We start from the raw sequence: 14,460 nt of genomic DNA, 5'->3' as shown, positions 1-14,460 counted from the left end.
ATTTAAGACAAAAACCTAGCATCATCCTAGTTAAGACTTATCAAACACTATATTAACCAACCTATCAACCAACCTATCAACCAACCTATCAACCAACCTATCAACCAACCTATCAACCAACCTATAGACCAACCTTATTAACCCCACGCAGATGAAAAGCCACTGGTATATAACGTAACATTTACATAAAATCAACCCTGGTGGTGGACGCTGTAATGCGATCCGAAACGTCACAAAAGAGTGCCAACGACACATGTCATAATAACCCTGAAAAACTCATTGTTCGTCTGAACTGCCGAGAAAATCTAAGAAATTTATTCAATATTTACGCTCTTATCCAAATGTTTACACTTTTGGGCCATTTCCTGTCAGACGTAAATAATCGTGTTAGAAAATGGGAAACAAGTTGTGGTAGGGGAAGTTTCGAACTTCGGACATCTTGTTCCGTAATATGGGACCCAACCACGGGACCACAGCCTGTCTTAATTAAAAAACGAATTCTTTATAAAATTGCGGTTTTGATTATTTCCGTTTCACAAATAAAACTAAATCGTGCCAAAATATTTGTCAGTCTGGCAATTTCCCACTGAATGAAATAGGATAGATCGTAGGCTCCAAAGCAAAAACACAGTAGCCCACTAGAATCACAATTCTTAAAACGTTTTAATATTTGCATTGTATTATTTTTAAAATATTAATAATTATTACAAAAAATTCCGTTGCACTTCGTAATTCGGCAGGCGCTGTAGCGCAGTAAAACTGGCGTCGCGGGTAATTTTTAATAAAAATATTTTATTTTTTTTTTAAATAAAAAGAAATATTAGCGTTCTTATGATCTTTCCAAATATTTATTTTTAGGGCCATTTTCAACGAGTTGTAAATAACTCACTATTTGAAAATGGAAATAAAGTTTGAGTAGAGTGGGATTCGAACCACAGACCATAGGTCCGTGATTCCGAGACACTAGCCACAGGACCACAACCCGATTTGACATAGTTCAAATTAATATTTTTAGTGCTGTCAAGCTACAGTATCTTACAAGTTGCTACAGAATTTCGAGTAACAACACAACGTAACTGAGAGTAAATACTTTTAAATCAATATTTATTTAAAAAAAGCAGAATAACGCATCAAAAAATTTGCAACTGACTTATGTACATATTTTTCTTATATTGGTTTTTTTTCCCTTTATTATGGCCTTTACCATTCTTGGTAATACTAGCCAGAAACAAACAGTGTTTGCATATGTTAAATGGGAGAAAAACAATATTACAGACAAGACAGAAAAAACAGATAAACCTTATACATTTTTAAAATACATATAACATAATTGATCTTAAAATTAAAATTACAACAATTGGAAATAAAACGAAAATCGCAATAATAATATGCATTATTAGGAAAACACCCGAAACCTCGATAATACATATTTTACAACAAAAATATAAATTGAAAACATATTTGACATAGGTTAACTATTCTAGATATAAACATAATTTATAAGAACTTATTTCCATTTACATAATTAGGGTTACTGTGTTTTTCTTGACAGCCATCAAGGACGGAAGATTTCAATGGAATTCGGTTTTATATTGCTTGGACAAGACACGTGAAAGTTATGTAATGAGCTTTTTTTGACGAGTATTGTATAATTATATGTATAAACAAGCTTTTACCCGTGGCTCCGCTCGCATGGTATTAGCGAGAAATAAGTTGTTCAACAATGTTTTGGGTATATCTAAATGTTTGAAGACGGACTCGATTTCCTTCCTAGGGAGTCATTTAGATCTGAGAGAGAAAACATTTCTAAGGAGGCATTTACAGGCCTTATAACCTGTCATTGGCTGGTTTAAGTGACCGTTTTATACACTGTGTAATCATCCACATTTTCTCAACTCTTCCTTCTGTTGACTTTTGTAAACTAAAATAGCTGAAACCTTTATTATGCGGGTGAGATTCGTCTGGCGGAACCAATTCACCTACTAGGCAACGCCTGAAAATAATTTTCTGAGTATGTCAAAATTTTGGAAGTCAGACAAGATTTCTTTTCTAGAGGGTAATTTAGATGTAAATTTGAAAGAATGAAAACGTTTTTCGAAAGGGGAATATGGAAGTTCAGGCATTTACGGGGGTTATTTAAATGCCTAGACTTACATATTCCCTTCTCAAAACTATTTTCCCTCCCCGTTGCAACAAATTTAGAAATTAGTAAATTCATTAGTTTTGTCGTTTAACATTAAGAATTTGTCCAATGAAAAGACATTTTTTTTCGGGATAAAAAGTAGCTTGTACCGATTGCCGGTTCTCCGCTATACAAAAAACGTATTTTTGTCAGTCTATAACGATGAAGCATCGTTATTCTGTTTTAATATTTATTTTTCAGTAAGAGTTTTTCCGAGGGTGATATTTTTTTCTATACGAAAAGTAGCTTGTTGCACTTGTCAACTTACCGGCCATTCATATCTAATCGGCCCCTCTGTTGCGACGTGAAAGAAGAATTCACTCATTCATTAAGAATTTTCCAAAGGAGTGATGTTTTTTTTGGGATGAAAAATAGGCTATGACACATTCTCAGCTCTCCTGCTATTTTTTTGCGTTACGTTGAGCGGTTGCTCCGTTGCAACGCGAACGAAACACATTTTCGCATTTTAGTGTTGCTTAAAATGTAAAATCAGCAATATTCTGAATATCCAATTATTTGGATTTAACCCCTGGGCCCTAGAAATATGAAAATGTAGGCATTCATTTACAGGGTTTCATTTGTCATTATCGTTCTCCTTTCCGCACCCAGTGGTACATAGGGCACTGCATTTGTAAATCAAATACAGAGCATCTCGATCATATGAAAAAAATGTGATCAGTCTTACGCTTCAGGTACCTGTCCAGACGAATAAAATATTACATTTTAAACACCGAGAAGTCGATGTTCAGGAATTACATTTGAACGAACACCGAATAAAATAAATTAATTTGGATGTTTGCGCAATCACAGGGCTTATGACATGTTGTTAAATAGTGCAGTATGTTTGGTGTTATATTTTATTGAGCATAGAGCGCTTTTGCCTATACTGACATCTTCAATGCATGCAATCATTCAAGTTACGGCAACACAAACCATGGTTGATTGTGTAAAAAATATTATTACACCCGTCATTCAAACTGTTCAGCTTAGTGACTCCTGTGTATAGGCAATCTTTAAAACACATAACACTTACCCTGTAGCGACAGGCCATAAACCTTGTGGATGCCTAAACTTCCTTCTCATTAATAGATATATACATATACACGCAATTAGGAAATTCGGTTGTCTTTGTATTTATTTATTCTTTAATAGACTAATAAACTGCGACAAATAAAAAAAAAATCTTTATGTTTTGCATTATCGCTCCTTTCCTTTTTCCTCTTTTTTCCTTTCTCCCATTAAGTAATAGTTTTGATTTAAGATAATTTATAAACAAATACGCTTAATTCTATTTTTATATATCTTTAGCTTTTTAATATTTTGTTCTATTGAATATGTTCTGTAACTTGAATAATAAAAATAAAACTTTTATTTTATTGGTTTGTTGGAAGAAATTGCCATTTGGCAATAAGCCCGCCAATGTACAAATAACATTATGTACAAAAAGTTAAATAAAAAATAAATAAATTATCGGCGCAATGATTTTTTTAGGCTTTTCTAATTTTGAATTTACTCCGCCTTTGATGTCACAAGTTCTAGTCTGCTGATTGGCGAGTTGGCTTTCCGAAAACCGGAAATCTGTCACAACATCATTGATTGATTCAAAAGAACTTGTGACGTAGTTCATTTTAATTTATTTTTTTCATGCATTTTCGAGATACTTTAAGATTACTTCGAGATAATTAAATGTTTTAATTTTTACCGCGTGTAAGAAAACATTTTACATATCAATTTTCCCGTGGCACTGAACTTCCTCATTATATAGGGTAACGGGTTCAGCAATATCTTGTTAGTAATCTATGTACGTTTGTCCGGTTGTATGTCATTGTTTTTTAATAGTTTTGTTTCTTAAGTAATTTATTGGCCTCGTGGTGTAGCGGTCAGCGCATTTCTCCACCATGCAAGAGATCTCGGGTTCGATTCCCGGTATGGTTGACATGAAATATTTATTTAAAAATGTGTTTTTTACAAAATAAAAGACGAGTGATAATCCACAAATTTGATATATCTAGTGACCGGTTTCATCAAATATCATTAGTTAACCTGAAACACTAGCTAAATGACCCTTAAGACAAATATAATTCAATTTAATTTACTCTCATATAATCTTAAATTTTCTGTCCTTACCTCGGTTTTGTATAAATACATTGAATTTCTTAAAATACCAGTCTCGAAGATGTCGCGAAAGCGATGAAACCAATCACTGGATATTCCGAATTTGTGGATTAAAGTATCACTCGTCTTTTATTTTCTAAAATAAACGTGTTTTTACACTAGAATATTTCATAGTCCTTCAACTGGCTCCTGAAACGTAAGACTGGTCGTCTTACCTTCAAGTAACCAAATTGATCAAGATATGCTGCAGTTGGTTTACCAATGCAGTGCCCTATGCACCATTAGGTGCGGAAAGGTAATAATGAATATTTTTTATGTGGAAAGGCGGTCTGACTTTTCTTCATACAAACGTATTCCCATAATTTCTTTCTGGATTATGTCACTAGAGCATTGATTTTTTGGCAAATAATAGATATTTACTATTGTTTTATCTTTATGGTTTTTCTTTTTTGATAAATTGTTTTTTACGGAAGCTAGAATCATCCACAAACCCAAAAAAGCGCCCAGTTTTATCTGCTGTGTTCGGACGTACAGTATACAAATATGAAAAGAAATTTTGGAAAACGGAAAGAATACCGACACATAAAAATTAAATTTTAATACTTTTTCTTTGAAAAACCACCAAATCGGTTTAGTTTTAGGATTCCGATGGCGCGAGAGCGAAACATCGATTTAAGTTAGGCAAAATCAATGCCTGACATAGCGTCGTCTTTTTTACACAGTATCGGGGAGATATTTGCGAGAGAGTGGCAGAAAATAAATATTCAAAGACCTATTTATAAAAATTCTTTGATACCGCCCCCTTCCCTCTTAATTAAAATGAATTTAAATGAAAAAAATAATTTTTTCGCTGTTTTTAAATCTATTTGATTTATGGAGTAAAATATTGTATTTTTTTGTTTTTTTAACTAATTGATATTGATCAAAGCGTAAACGTAACAAATAATGAAATGTGTGTTATTGTTTTAACAAGCGTTCATGATGTGCATCTTTTCATTTCACAGTTTATTTATTAATTTGAAAATCAATATTTTCCACTAACAATAACACACCCAATACAATCATTTAACAATTATTTTATTGTTATCTTTGATAACCTGAGAAATGTCTCATTTTAAAAATAAAAACAGGACAAAGTTTTTAATTTGTTTATGTTCGTTTGATTATGGTTTATAATTGCAGCAGTACCACTTTTACAAAATAACAAGACTTCAATTGATTAAAAAATTATTATAAAAGACTAATCTTTATCATTTCCCTATCTCTATAAATTCTATAAGAGCCATGGACCCAGAAGCTAACACCGACTCATGTATTGAAGATTGGACAACAGACGTTAAATTTTTCACTTGTATTCGATTTTCAGTGTTTTATCTTTTAACATAAATTTCTCCATCTAATTTATTTATTCGCGATACATCCATAGATTTGATTTGTTAAATATTTTGTTCATTTTATTATAAGTAAATATTTGTTTATTACTACTTACTGACTTTTCTATGTCTACCGGTTTGGAGACGTACCTACTCGTCTCTTCGTCGGGAAACTAATTACACTAACTCGCAAATCCCTATGTACATCTTTATCATAGAAGCTTTTTATTTATTTTTGGATGGGAGTTGCATTTATTATTTAGCTTGCTTATTATGTAGATGTACAAAGTTTATATGTATTTAAGTGGATTTTTTCTGCGTTTAAGAAGCTTCTGTTGTATCTTTCAGGGTTAGGATCAGAAGGGATATTCTACAGTGAGCCAATTAGGAACTTCTCAGCATTTGCTCTTGTGAATATAAAACCCTTTGAAACTCTTCCACTAGAAGAGTGTTTGGACTTGTGTGTCCTACTTTGGTTTATTTGACCAACTATCATAGTTGTTGCACAAAAATGATGATAGGACACATGTTATTAGAAACCTACCATGAAAATTGAAAGTGCACATTGATGTTAGTTTTTAACAGCTAGAGAGTCTTATCAGCACGTTGTATTTATAATATGTGTATATTGGGATTAACATATTAGTGTACTTACTGTCCTGACAAAGGGACGGGTATGTTTCAATCTGGTAGACAGAAAAGTATATAAAAATATTTACTAACATTTATTGAAAGGTTTTATCACAAAGCTGATGCTATAGATATTAAAAATACTTTATTCATGTATGCAGCTCCTCCATTTTCATTTTACAAATTAAAATATCCATTATCCATCCCGTCAGGAAAAAACCCAGTTCTAGTCCGCGAAAATTTGGTCATTTATAAAATGTTCTTAGTGAAAATCATCTGATTTAAATAAATAAGGCAAATAAAAATTGGGAGTCAAAATTCTCGCCGTTGCATTTTGGATGCTTGGAAACCAATCCAATATTACGACTTCTGGTCTATAAAAAACTTACCCCCGTCCAAAAATGGATGTCACTAGTTTTTCTCCATACTTTCGTTCTCTACATTGGGCCAACACACGCATGCCAATGTAATATTCAAACTAAGCGTATACAGAGAATCGAAAAATACTATACGTGAATTCGGAAGTAAACTACCCACACAGATGTGTTATTAGATTCAATCAGGTTAGATGTTTATGTTTACACCTATTTTGTAATAAATTTATTGTTTTTTTTATTCAATTAGAGTTATGATTGTCTTTGTTATTTTATGTAAAGATCCATGTTTTGTCATTTTTTGTTAATGGCATCACTATTGCAATCTGTTACAACTCATATCTGTCAGTGCTATTTTTGTCAGTTAAGTACGTTGTGTTTTAAGTGTATTATAAGTTTTATTAATATTGTACGTATACTTAAAAAATATTGCAATATCAATAAAATAATGGAATTTTGCTGTTGTTGTTCAAACTATGCAGAATTTAATATCATCTTCATGCTCATATTTGCACCCGATGTTGCATAGGGCACTTCATTTCAACACCAAATAGAGTGTATCTTAAGAATCTGCTACATAAAGGTAAGATTATATGTATTACGCTTCCAGTTTAGGGACAGTGAAATATTGCAATATTGAAACACCTTAATAATATTTACGTAGACCCTGCCAGAAATCGAACCTGAGACTTTAAATATGGTAGGTAAATGCTCCACTACAGGGTGGACAAATCTCCACTCAATTTCCTTTTAAAGATTTTTACCCAAACCTAAATTTTGGTGCTTTTACAAGAACAAAAACGAACGCAATTATTTACAAGAATTTATTGGAAGGAACTATTATACAGATTCATAGAATGATATAATTAATGAATTTAAATATGTTTTTGATGTTATCGTTCAATATTGATCTGGTGATTGAACTATTTACTGCAGTTGACCGTAACCATGTAAGAATTAAATCATTTTCTTTCACCGGCCATGGTCCGCTCGCGTTCAAAGAAACCTTTCATGTTTGCAGTAATGTCATTTGTTTTGCGCAACTGCACCTAGATTAGAATTTAAAATTATTATTAAATGCACTATATAATATTTTAATATACGTACTCTTCAAGAAACATTATGCGTCAGCATTATCAAAAAAAGATAACAAATCTCAATGATCGAAAGATTATCGTATCATGGTGGAGTACGTTTTAATAGTAATGCAATTAAAAAAACGAATTATTCGATTCAATTTTGGTATTTCCTATTTAAACAAAATCAGGTTGTGCCATGCCATGCCATGCATATCTTCATCTTTCTTATTGCTTAGTGACTCGGTATGTTAGAATGCCAGGCACTGGGTGTATGATACGTCTCTATTCCCTATGGTCCTGGGCTAATTTGACGGCAGCGTTTTATGGTGTTCAGCCGCGAAGACCACAGGGAATCATGTCTCACATTGAATGGTGCTAATGTGGAGAGAGGGAAAAAATTCAAATATCTCGGAAGCATCCTCACAGAAAACCTCGACTCAGACCTATTTTCTGCCATGACAATCTTAATTTGAAACTTCGTCAAAGAATAATCAGATGCTATGTCTGGTTGAATCATGGACACACAAAGTAAGTGCTATTTTCAATTGCCTATGTCTATCAAGCAGGGGCGAATGCTCCTTATAATCGATTACATGCAGCTTACCATATTTTTTTGACATCGTAAGTAATGTTTTATAATACTGTAGTATTATTAGGAAAAAACACATCACCAAAAAAATATATTACTTTTCTTGGGTAAGTAAATTTATATATTCCTTTATTCCATACAGCGACCAGTTGCGCCTCTATTGGCCAAAATTATCACTACTGGATTACACGAGATTACTCTGCTCACTTTAAAATCACTAATTCAAATACGTCTTTAACCTAAAACTTTAGAATCTCGTTCGAAAAATTACACTTGCGATTACAGTAAAATCTTGCAGCTTTCATTAATGCAATTTAGTCTTTAAATACTTTTTCATAAGGGCTAGTATTCTTTAAAATACATCAATTTGACTTACGATAGTCTAAGGGAGGTGACAATATACGCACTCGTTATGTGTGAGAAAGAGATAACAAATATATTTCGTACGTCTTAACACGAAAGTTACAATAATAAGTAAGTAATTGACAATAATTGATCATACTTATGTTTCGGTGGTTTGAAAGTAAATTTGCTTTAAAATTATTAATATATTGATATTTTAATCGAAACCAATTGATATTTTAATCCATAATATAGTATAAATCCTTTAGTGGGTTTTAAAAAAACAAAGATTCGCTAATTGTTTTTTTATTGTAATTCGTTTTTGTGCATACGATGACAGTTGAATATTGTAGTATCCATTTAAACTTTTAAAATTTAGTTAGAGTTATGATAAAAACGTTACTAGTGTATAGTGTTAAGAATAAATATATATGAAGAATTATAACATGTATAACTTATGTCGTTTTGTGAATACTAATGTGATATAAAAGTCGATGAAACAATGATTCTTAAAACGTAATTTATGTTTTGTTTGGTGAACTATCGTACTCGGTAAGGTAAGGAATACTTTAAAATTATTAAATTATTATCATTTATTAAGAAATAGTGTTTTATTTCAAGACAAGTTATAATAGTCTGACTTAACCAAAGATGCACTGGTGCGCTAATGAATTATCCAGTTTATTCATTACTTTTTCGACACTTAGCCGAAAACGCGAAATTGCTGCGCGGTTAAGTCGTTGATTTCTAAGATGAAGGCGGGCCGGGGGGTTCGAGTCCACAGGGGTTACAATTTTTTTTGCAATTATGTTTTTTTAAATTGTATTTTTTAAATCAAATGTTTGTGCTACATTAGAAAATATTTTTACTGAAACTATTAGTCGCTGGAGCCATTTGTTAGGAATTATTTATTAAATATAAAATAGACTTGTTTTTTATATGCCATACTACCGCTATGGACATTTTATCAGAATTTTCATAGCTTACCAATTTAAAAACTCACCGCTCGCCACTGCTATCAAGTAAAATCGAGTGTTCTGTACGAAAATGTATATGTTGGTAAGAAAATTTAAGTTCCTACTATTGAAAATGTTTCAAAGCAAGTATTATAGGAATAACAAATTACAACAGGGATGGAGAATACCTTAAATAAGGGAATATGGAAGTCTAGGCATAGTTAATCTTAATGACTCCCGAGGGGGTGAAATCCAGTCTTTTGTCTTCAAATATTTGGACGAACTCAAATATTGTATTAAAGGAATATTTTTATACAGAACATTTTATTTTATAAAATGTAATTGTAGCACAACCCCAGCAACACTTTGCCTGTGCACTTACATGTCCATAAAAACAATATAATTGTTAACTTATTATTGATAGTAATTTAATTTCATGTCTCATGTTCATAATACGGTTTTTTATTCACTCGTAACAAGTTATTCAAACATTTTAGTTAATCGGTTATGCACATTGCTACTTTCAAACATTGATAATATAACAATAATGAAATTCAGTGATAATCTTTTAACGAATTTATTGTACAAAGCAATCACAAAATGCTATTACAAATAAATTACTATCCTACTTGAGATCGCTTATTTATTGATATCGCCGCTTTCTGATTCATCTTTCACAATTATTGCTCATGGATGATTTTAATCTGAGATATGAACTGAGTATCATATTATATCCAATAACGATCTAAGGAAGAGTCCAATGCACAGTTCAAATATAAATTATGCAACCTGAATTCAACTTAATCCATTAAAATTTATTAAAACTTAAGTTTAATTAATTAAAAGTGAAGAAAAAACTTAATTAATAAGTGTTATATGTATTTGTGAGAGCGTTATAATTTAAACATAATGTGAATCAGTAGGTCATGAGTTGAAATGGAAATATGTTCTGTACTAATTAACGTATTTTTTTGTTTGTTTTTATACCATTGAATTAGTTTTTTTTTGAACATACTGTTTTTCCCAACTTATTGTCATCTTCAGTTGGGGTGATGTTCTCGTATTAATGTCGCGGACTACGGATCAGAGGTCCGCGATTCGATCCCTGCTTTACCGCAACTTAATTTATTTTCTTAAAATTTAATATTTTAATCTAATTGAAAAAATGTTTGGGTTAATCATAAAAACGCAAATATTAATTTATTAAAAAAAAAAACAGAATTAAAAAATTACTGAAGATTGCGTCAGTTAACAAATACCTATCTGTAAACTGTTGTATAATTTCACAATACTGTATTTATTCCATTTTAAAGTAAGCCAACAAACTAGTTTGTTAAAACCACATGTGTATAGATCTCTATCGGTTTTTCATGCTAATATTACAATTTCAAGAAAACCAATAATAAAAATAGTTAGTTTTTAACGTTCAATAGTATCTGTTTTTTCATAAGCGCATTATGTAAATTATTAGTTCCGGTATTCAACTCAACTTAACATTGGCATCTCATGAGTTCAATTTCAGAATGTGTTGATATGAAATTGGATATTCAATTCAAACCTTTTTACTATACTTACAACTCTTTAAAAATAATATTCAATTTAATAATTCAATCATGTTTAATAACGAATTAGATAACGTTCCAACTGGTATTTCAAACGCAGTACTCTATACACTATTAGGTGGGGATAAGAAAAAATTGATACATTAAAAATCTTTTGTAAACTCATATACCACAAGACCATCAGTCTTGCGCTTCAGATACAAAATTTAATAAATATTGCAGTGTAAGTATAATTTCAAATAGACATAGAATTGTTGACTCAGTCGGGAATCGACTTCGAGATATCACCCATGGTTCTCCAACGCGTCAGTATCTACGATACAAGTGAGAAAATATGTAAAATGAATAAGGTTGAAATAAATTTTTCAATTATAAATTTGAAAAAATAACTGCTTTTCGCAAATTCGTAGTAATTTTTATTTATTTTTAAATTGTTGAAAATATTTTATAAACCTTTATAGATTTACATTCATTTAAACAAATTAAATGTATTTATTAATTCGTACTTTATTGCTAATGATTTGATTATTTTTGACATCATTTGTCAAGGTTATCTTAGTATTTTGTTTTTATGCAATTATTTATTCATTAATCAAATTAAAACACCGCAAAATGCTGTGTGCATTCGCGTCTTTTCAAAGAAGTTTCACTATTAAAAAGGGCAGAAACATTTATCTAATGAATGAAAATAATAATAAAAACTAAAAGATTACTTTTTTGAAGCAGGCACATACTTTTTTACTAAAAATATTGGTTACGTTTCAAACAAAAAAATATGAATGGTAAAAAATTTACTTACGACAACGAATTTGATGACGCTGATTTCGTGGTCTAAATCTGACATCTTAGATTCTGATTGAATTGATTAAAAAGATGTTGAACACTTCACAAGTTTTCACTAAAAAACACTGGACGTCTTCGGTTTCGCTCCCGAGAGAAACATGTAATAAGCAAAGAGAGTTAAAATTAATCAATTGAACGGATTGCTCTGAATTCCTTCGCGTGTAATGCTGGTTACTCTCCTAAGGGTACGGGTGTTGTGATCAGCGGAGGCAGCCTATTACAGAATGCTCTGACGTGCGGAAATCTTATAAATGCTTATATTATATTTAGCGACGTTATGTGCAAACGCAATTTAATTCGCCATGCTTTCGGCTCGTGCGAAAATATACTAAGCGACTGGCGTTCATTCTAAACATGCCATAGAACGGGGAAGACTATTCGCTCGTTCAGAAAATATAGATAAAACGAAAAATTTATCGATCCTAGAAATCGATAGAATATAACACTGTTATCCTCCCAATTACGTCCCGTCCATATCATCAAATAATTAAAAAAATGTCTGTCACGTTGAATAAATATTTGTATTGATTTGTAATTTTGTCGGTCTCGGGGTATAGTGGTCAGCGCGTTTGCCTACCATGCAAGAGGTCTCGGGTTCGATTCCCAAAACATTTGACAAAAAATATTTATTTAAAAATGTGTTTTATCCTAGAATATTTTATAGGCCCTGGACCGACACCTGAAGCGTAAGACTGATCATCTTACATTCATGTAAAAAAAAAAAAAGGGTATTAAGATCAGCTGAGATTGGTGTGGTAACGGAATGATAATGATGAATTAGTAATACGAAAAGATAGTCATTTATAATTCGATGTTGATTTTTTGACACCAATATTTTTATATGGGCATTTACCCTATGCTTATTGATTTTAAATTGTGATATGGAAAACTAAATGGGGCATCCGAGATCCTAATTAACAAAGAGCCGATCGACTGAGGCCCGTAAAGCAGTTTTGATAAATCTAAGGATAGATTTATTAAGGCCCGTAGGTTCAATTAAATGAGGCCCGAAAGGCCGAATTTACTAGCATGTAACAGTCGGTAACATCTGACTGTCAATATTTTTAATTACAGATTCTTTGCTATTCATTTTCTATCGCTTTTTAACCGCACTTTTTGTGCAGATATTTAATACATCTATTTTAATGTTACTGAGGCCCGTAGAGCGGATTTAATATGGCCCATAAGACAGATTTAATAAGGCCCCTAGGGCCTACTTAATGAAGCCCGAAAGGCCAAATTAACTAGCATGTAACAGTCAACGACTGCTGACTGTTATTAATTTAAATTACAGATTCTTCGCGATTTACTTTTAATAACTTTTTAACATAACTTTTTGCGTAGATATTTAATACATACACGTGACTTTTGTTTGGTTTCGGTTGCATTATTTTGAGTGATAGATTCTTTTTCATTACATTTAAATTGCTTCGAACAGCAAAAAATTAATTGTACGGCCCAAAGAGGTGATATTTCTCGGAGCCCGAGAAACTAATCAACCTAAGCTCGAAGGGCCGATCAACTGAGGCTCATAGGGCCGATGAAACGAGGTCCGGGGAGATTCCGGCCCGATTTTTCTAGCATGTAACAACTAGTATTTTTTTTTTCTCTTTAGATTCTTATGTTTATTTTTTTATATATAATTAGGTTGATTTTGTTAAATATTCTGGAACTATGTGCGAGATATCTTATAGATGTGCACCTATTTGATAAGGTCCGGTGTGACCCGTGTCGAAAAAATATTATTTTATAATTTAATTAAAAATAAAACATACGTAGCAGAAAATTTTAAGAAAATATATTTAAGTTACTAAGCACGATTCATTTGTCAATTTGTGCACAACCCACCTCCAATACATGTGCAATTTTCTAACGCCTAACCAAATATTCTTAAACCCTAACACAAGCCTATGTATTTAGTAGGCATTTACATACTTTAATTGGCATAGTCATAACATTTTGCACTTATTATTTATTATACAATTTGTTTTGATGAATTATCGCTTTTGGACAAAATCCAAAAGCGTCGGTTCGTGTATTTGCAAAGCGCTTATTTCAAAATACAGAACAGATACATGACATTACAATAACCACTATTATTTAAGTACCTACATAAATCCTACATTGCATTTAATTACATAATTCCGCATATTATTGTTCCTAAACACAAATGCACGGCTAATTGATTTGATAATAAAATTCAATCCATTTTCACCTACACCTACTGATATATTATCATCATCATCATTCTATTTCCGCATCTAATGGTGCATAGGGCACTGCATTGGTACACCAATCGCCGAGTATCTTCTCATAGATACATACGCGCAATATCCATAATTGTACATGTTTACACAGGATGTGACGTAATAAATGGATAACCTTATACCTTTAAATAGGGGAAACCATTATGGT

The 14,460-nt window shown here is 31.7% G+C and overlaps 1 protein-coding gene across 1 annotated transcript in view; it reads right to left on the bottom strand.

Moving 5' to 3' along the window:
- The window catches only part of LOC148277571 (actin-binding Rho-activating protein-like), a 69,183-nt gene extending 56,808 nt beyond the window's left edge, over positions 1-12,375 (bottom strand). The window contains exon 1 of the mRNA XM_088232703.1: positions 12,002-12,375. Within this exon, the coding sequence (XP_088088829.1) occupies positions 12,002-12,046 (45 nt within the window). The 5' untranslated portion in view covers positions 12,047-12,375. The remainder of the gene's footprint in view (positions 1-12,001) is intronic.
- Positions 12,376-14,460: the final 2,085 nt, after the last annotated feature.

Source organism: Micrasema longulum, unplaced genomic scaffold, assembly GCF_059751315.1.
Source record: "Micrasema longulum isolate JH-2025_06_02 unplaced genomic scaffold, ASM5975131v1 h1tg001011l, whole genome shotgun sequence".
NCBI classification, from domain to species: domain Eukaryota; kingdom Metazoa; phylum Arthropoda; class Insecta; order Trichoptera; family Brachycentridae; genus Micrasema; species Micrasema longulum.
The sequence above is the reverse complement of the archived record's forward strand: the minus strand, read 5'-3'. Positions and strand labels throughout refer to the sequence as shown.